Here is a 7115-nt window from a genome sequence, read left to right on the forward strand (position 1 = left end):
CCTCTCTCTGTCTGCCTCTCTGTCTACTTGTGATCTCTGTCAAATAAATAAATAAATAAATATTTTAAAAAAAAAAACAACAAAACCTAACATTATTTTAGAGGCTACATCTCACTATTGATTCTGTTGTCAAATTCCTAAACCTTAATTGCACGAAGCCATGACTTTTATCTTAAACTTTCCCTCTCTGTCACTTCCTGCCCCTTGCCTCTCTGCCCCTCCTTTCTTCCCCTCTCATTCTCCCTCTTCCTCTTCCTCGCTCTACTTCTCACTCCCCAACCCCTCTTCCTCTCACACAGATACACCCAATCCTTTGCAATTGACTTCTAGGACTCATGCACAATACATTTTATATCTATTTCTGCGTACATCTCCACAATGTAAAAAGCCAAAATAGACTATAACTGATTATTAGTTTTTGGACTCCTAATCCTTATGCCTTTTTCTAAGCAAATGTGATCAATGTATTATGCCTTTATGGATGTCAGTGATATTGAATAAAAGAGGGGTAAGGACAGAGCCCAGAGCATACCAGCAAAGACATCCACCTGTTAATCCAGTAGCCTTTAACAAACACACTCAACCAGGTCGTCATTTAGCCCACATGCCTCCTTCTAATCCAGAAGAAGAGGTAAGATCTGGGCCCTTCCTGAAATCAAGGTTTTGAACTGACTGGTGATCATTAGGTATAGCCATATTCCAGGTGCTTTATTTTAGTAAAAATTTCCAAAATCTATTATCCCTCCTTAATACAAAATACAACCATGATCCAGAGAGAAAGTCACACAACTGGTGAGTGCCAGCACAGGAATGTGAGCCCAGGTCCTGTGACTCAGGTTCAACACCACACATTATACTGGGATCCTCTCAAAAGAGAAAATATGTTTAATTGGATGTATTCTAATCACCACCTGCCCTCCCAAATATCTGTCCAATGAATTAACCCTTTGAGTAGAGATGCTTTCTTTTTTTTCAACCCTTGACTAGAGATTCTTAACCTGAGGTTCATGTCAACTCAAAGGAATCTGAGAGTGTGGACTTGCACGAACTTTCTTAGAGTTACAGAAAGTGGCCTGTGCTGCATCTTGTCATTTTTGCTAAGAAGAGTTGGGTCCATCCAGATCTCGAAAGTACCACAGCTCTAACAAAAACAACTTGCAGTTTCAGTAATTCTTTATAGAACCCATTCATCATTCACCTCTGTCTAGAGGTTCAGCCGCACATATTTCTCTCTTTGGAAAACCAAAGCTGCATTTTCTGCTCTCTAGTCTCTCCAAACTTCTACCACACTCGAGCCACACTTAACTCATCTGCTGGTCCCTCCCAAGGCGTTGCAGACTGGTATCAGAAGATACCAGCTAGCATCTTTGGAAGCAGCTTAACAGAAGGCTCTCCTAGAAGCCCGCCCATCTTGGCCTTCAGGACCCTCTTGCCATGCCAGGTTCCAGCTGAAAAGGATTCCTTCGCCTTCACAAAGCCAAAGCAAACCTGCAAAAGGGTTTTCCTGCAGCTCTTCCCGGCCTTGAACAAGGTTAGGATAGACGCAGGGAGTTATCAGAGAAACTCAGAAGTTGAGATGTGGATTGGAGAGTGAGCCAGGAGACTTGAGGAATTATCTCAAATACCTAGAAAGTCTAAACCCTTCCTTTGTTAAAAAGGTGAAGACCATGCCTTTTCCTGATAATCACAGTTGACCTTCGCTCTTCATCCTCCACCATACTGTATTTGTAGATTGTATCTCTCTCATCCTATTCAAGGCCTGAACAAGAACTGCGCCAGAATTCAAACAAATTCACTCAGCATCCCAGTCGAGTCCAGGTTATCGGCTCCAAGGACACTAAGGCAAAAAGTGCTGATCCCCGCCCTTGAGGAGTTCCCAGGCAGGTAGGAAACAGACAGATAAAGAGATATGTGAAAGAGGACCCGGTAAATGCACTGACAGAAGGACTAGAGTAAGATCTGGAAGAATATGGGAGGGCCATCTCACCCATTCTGGAGGATGGGGAGCAGATGGTCTGGGTAGTTTCCAAGAGAAAGTTGCTCTCAGCTGATTCTTCAAGGAAAACTATAGACACAGACCCAAGAGAAGGGCAAGGAGGAAAGTCATGTTTCCTAAATAGTTTAGTATGTCTCAATTTGCAAGCAACGTGCATGAAATGTGGACAGGAAGTAAAGGATAAGAGATGAGATTGTGGGGCAGGGTAAAAGGCAAGGCCTGGAAACACCTGTGCACACAGACTCAACAGGAAAAAAAGAGGAACCTACTGAAGACTGCAAAAAAGGATGATGATATTTACATTTTAGCAAGATCATTGGACGTAGTGTGGTGGGTAAGATAGGATACGCAGGACGGGCTCCGGAGCGGGCAACTGTGACCCAGATGGAATCGGGGAGGTACTGACTTCAACTAAGACAAGGCCCAGTAAGATGGAGACACAGGGACGGATGTGAATTGTATGATGAGGGTAGAAGAGAGCCTTGGTACCGTAGGGACTCGGAGACTGATCGGGTTGAATGAAACAGAGGTGGTCCCTCAGGATGAGATTGGGAGCCCCCACTTGGACCCTGGGCAGGCCCTGAGTAGGGGCGAATGGAAGAGGAGGAACAAGCCCAGAAGGAGGAGGGAGAAGACAAACTCAGTTTAGAACACCTTGATCTGAAACCCCACACACCGAGTACACCCCGCCCCCCACAAAGTGAAGATGTTCCTTATAAAAGATTGCTACTTAGGAGAAAGATCAGACTAAGCCATAGGTTTGTGTTCCCAAGGTTTGCAGCCTTGGGAACCAATGAGATTTCCCAAGGGAGGAAAAGGGAAGAGAATGAAGAATTCTAGGGGTGCACCAGCACTGCTGAAGGGGAGACTTTTTGAGGTCTTCAGGTTTCGCTGGGAAAGTCAGAGGGGATCCAGGACAGAGTCACGAGATAGAGAGGGGGAGGGGGGGAGGACGACCAACGGTTCAAAACCACGCAGAGAAGCCCAGAGAAAGCTGAACTTGCTCTAGGGCTCACAGAGGTCTTGGGTGGCCCTGCCCAAGCTTTGCCCCTTCAAAGCCATCACAGAGGCCAGCCAGCTGACAGGGTGCAAAGCCGTCACTGAGCGGGGAGGGAGTGGAGACAGCCGGTGTCACCCACTCTCAAGAAGTTTGGTGTGGAAGGTGGAGGGCAAAATGGAGATGGCGAGGAGCAGAAGTTCCAGTAACATCTAAGGGACTGAAGAGTGGAGAACCTCCTCCCCTCTGTGGCACTGGCGATAAACACACCAACAAACACCACCGCCGCTTCCCTCTCCGTCCTGCTGAGCTCCTGCTGAGCGCGAGAAAGGCTTTTGTTTTCATTCCCTTTATCAGGGAGAAATGGTTCTGGGCTTAACCTGTTAAAATGAAACCAGAGCGTGGCAGGGCAGCAAAGACAACCCTTTGACCCAGCGCTTGCGCCCGCACACCGGCTGTGCCCACCTGCTCTGTCTGCCCTGGGAGATGGCCAAGTCCGGATCAAAAGCACGCCTGCTCCGTGGAGACCCCAGGCTCTCTCAACTCCTATCCCAAATTAGCCGGATCCATTTGAAAGACCTGTTCAAATAGTTAAGTTCAAAGGGCCCCGAGACTGGCTTGCCCGGCTCCGCGCACGCCAATCAAATCTTTCCTTTGTGGAGCCCGGGAGGGGCCCCGGCCCTGCGGAAGGGGCTCCCTCCAGCTGCGAGATGATTCCCTTTCCTCTGGACACAAGTGTGGGATCCCAGAGAACATTACCGAAACAGATGGCTTTAAAAATCCCCATCCTTCCTGCAAAGCCCTTGTGCAACAGGTAATAAACAAAACGCGGAGCGTCCCGCGGCCCCGGGAGCGCACGGCTCACAGCACCCTGAGCCGGGCCGCGGCCCGGGGAGCTCCCCTCCGACACGGGTTCGAGCACTTGGGTGAACGGAGGCTCGTCCACGACCCCTCTCCGCAAGTTCCACCGGCTCTTTTTCCAGAAACGAAATACACAGTGTTTACAAACCCAAACATTCCCTGGCCACGAAAACTCGATACGAGTTAATCTCTGCATCTTGCGCGCCTGGAAATTGCTCCAGCTGAGTGCACGGGAACGCACGCAGCCCAACAGGGACCGTTTTCCGGCAAATCTGGAGGCCCTTTGCAAGGTTTCCCCGGGCGGACGGAACAGCGGCTTGGACTCGGGAGCCCCAGCAATGGAGGACAGGGAGAGAGAGTGGGGCGCCTACCGTACCCGATCGGCGCGGCGGGTCATGCTGCGGGCGTCTGGGCGCCTGGTCCGGGCCCCCGCGCTGCGGACGCGGCCTCTGCTGCGGGGCCGGCGGACCTGTGAGCTCTGCCCCGGGACGGCTGCCCCGGGCTGCTCTTGTTTGCACTGGGCCGTTTGCTTTTGGGATTTCTCCAATGCAGATGTAGTCAGGGGGCCGCTGTCCCGGGGGACAATGATTCCATTGGAAGCTGGCCTTTGACAAGACTCACACATGACCTTTGACTAAAATGGCTTTGGGGAAGGAAAAGTGTCCGGAGGCTGAAGACGGGGGCATCCAGGGCAGCCGTCCACATTCCCGCCCCCAAACAGTGCCAAGTTAATTTTTCATCCCGTAATCTTTCAAGGAGAGTCTCCACGAGGTTTGATTTGCGGTTCTATCTCGTTCGGTGGGATTCTTCCCCTGCTTCCAAAAGGATTTTGCTGCACGAGTTTCCTGCCGTGCTGCTGCTGAGTTCCCCGAATTAGCCTCTCCAGGTGAAACCTGGGGGGGGGGGGGGCAGTTTGCTGGAGAAGCGCCTCTAACGGTCTCCGGAATAATACCATTTTCCCCATCTTAGAGCATGCTACGGTTTACAAAGCGCTTTTCACAATCCTGCTGTCATCTGGCCTCAAACAATGCCGGGGAGGCTCTCCCATGCCTGCCATTTTACACACAGAGAGAAACAGGAGCTCCAGAGAAATAAGGTCTTTACCCCAATCACCCAACCAGAAAGTGAAATCTCCGTCCTCTGAATTGGCGGCCTGGCCACTTCCACAAAGCACCCACCTCCCTACGGGTGGCCCAGAGCCGGAAGTCAGTTAGGGCACAAACACACACACTGGAACACATAATTGTAGCATGTACTATATAGTCGTGGCCTCAACTGTTTTCATTTTTGAATTACGAAAGGGTTGGAAATTGCTTTAGTATAATAGCTGTGATATCATATCCATATCATGATACCCACAGATGTCTCAAATTTATTGAGTACATTTTTTTTAATTGTCTGGTTCCCCCCGGACCCCCTTTAGCAGCTGCTAAAAGGAGGCTAAGGGACCAGCCTGGCCACTTTGCAGTCTGGGTACAAACCAGGGTTTCCTGAGGCTGCTACCAGAGGCCATCACTGGTGATGATCAGAGCCTGTTCCCCCTCTCTTTTCTGGGTCCTTCTAGATGATGAAAGGGAATGAGGGTGTGGGATTGTGATCAGAGCCCTGAACAAGGAGTCAGCATCCCACAATTTTATTGTGCAGAGAAGAGCTGTGATGCTGGGATGGTCTATAGCGATGGCCTGGAGACAGGTGGTATTGCTCTCATTTTTTTTTTTTTTTTCAGCTTAGGGAAGGGGAAAGCAGGTGATACTCACATTCATTTTGGAAGGATTCTAAGAAGTCAGCCAGGAGGAGAAGAAGGGGAAGGACATCACTTGAGCCAGACACCAACACCTACAAAAGCTGTCCCGGTGCCTTGGGAGACTGAAAATAATTCCTGCAGGCAGACGCACGGGGTGTGGGAGGCTGAGCCTCGAAAAGAGGGTGTGGGTTTGGACTCTGGCCAGGCACCTGTATCACTCCAGGGAATCTGGACATCATCCCGCCATGGTGAATGGATAAATACAGCCAGCCTGGGTGACCAGCTCACATCAGGATGCAGGAGCCATAGAGGTGTTCCTACAATAAGAAAAAAATCTCTACCAACCCAGCTTGGAAGTTAGGGGCATTAGCGTCATCAGACACATGTGGTTTCCTCTTCCCAGCTACAAGAACAGGAGCAAGCTATTCAACCTCACCGTGCCTCAGTTTTCTTATCAATAAAATGGGGGTTATGGTATCTGCTATGAGAATGAGATGAAATTGGGTAGGGAAAACTCTTCCCTTTTCTTCTGATACACACACTCAATAGAAAGTAGCTCTTGTTGTATTTTCTAGTACTTGGACGTGTGCAGTGCCTCCCGTGGAGAAACGAGGAGAAAGCAAGGCTCTCCGTCCCGTCCAGTTCTCTCATTCCCTTCTCTCCACCACACTCTGGCCTTCGACTCAGGAAGGTCTGCCCTTTGCTCCCTCCTCTTGTTACCGCTCAGCTCTTCTACACGACTTCCTTAATAACAGTTTCAATCTTTCTCTCACTCCAAACTCGGAGTGTGTTCATTTCCGTGTCCTACACCACGGGCACACCCATCCGTCAGCAGCCCCCGAAACGCAGTTATCTGCTAACACGGCACGTCGTCATGCGGTCATGTCCACGGCTACCACCATCTACATGTGGTTGGTCCGCAGCCTCGGCTGGGCGCACACACCCACGCTTGTGATCTTTCCAAATGTCCCTGACCATCCCACCTCTCCAGTTACACAAAGTCACTCTTCCCACCTCCTCAGAACTCTGAGCTCACGTCCACCTGCCTCGGTTCGAGCCAACACCCTCCTCTCCTCCAGCGGAACACTGTAGATCTCAGGAGAGAACGCCACTTCCTGTCTCTGCACTAGGAATCGTGTTTCCTGCCCGGGCTCCTTCACTCCCACCTCGGGGGCACCCCTCCTGCTGTGTGCTTTGGAGTCCCCCTCTTCTCATTTCCTCTGGAACATTCTTTGATCAACCATCACCCTATCTTTCAGTTTCTCCTCTACTGACTTCATTAGTTCATTTATTCGGTAAATATTTACAAAACAACCATAACATGCAGTCAGCACCACTGATTCTGCGCATAAAAGGATAAAGAAAACACCATAACCTATAAACACATTCAGGTCTCTTCTATACAATGAACTCCTTTTTCTCCTAATGGGATTTGAATATGTGCCTGTTCCTTATAATGAAAACAACAATGAACATAACACACACACACACACACACACACGTGCCCACTGCCTGGA

At 49.7% G+C, this 7115-nt stretch overlaps 1 protein-coding gene across 4 annotated transcripts in view; it reads right to left on the reverse strand.

The window, feature by feature from the left end:
- ENPP2 (ectonucleotide pyrophosphatase/phosphodiesterase 2) overlaps positions 1 to 4494 on the reverse strand; it is a 106885-nt gene extending 102391 nt beyond the window's left edge. For all 4 annotated transcript variants that reach the window (XM_059395084.1, XM_059395082.1, XM_059395083.1 and 1 more), the window contains exon 1: positions 4231 to 4494. In XM_059395084.1, coding sequence (XP_059251067.1) covers positions 4231 to 4479 — 249 coding nt within the window. In that variant the 5' untranslated portion in view covers positions 4480 to 4494. The remainder of the gene's footprint in view (positions 1 to 4230) is intronic.
- Positions 4495 to 7115: the final 2621 nt, after the last annotated feature.

Source organism: Mustela nigripes, chromosome 3 (assembly GCF_022355385.1).
Source record: "Mustela nigripes isolate SB6536 chromosome 3, MUSNIG.SB6536, whole genome shotgun sequence".
Classification (NCBI taxonomy): Eukaryota; Metazoa; Chordata; class Mammalia; order Carnivora; family Mustelidae; genus Mustela; species Mustela nigripes.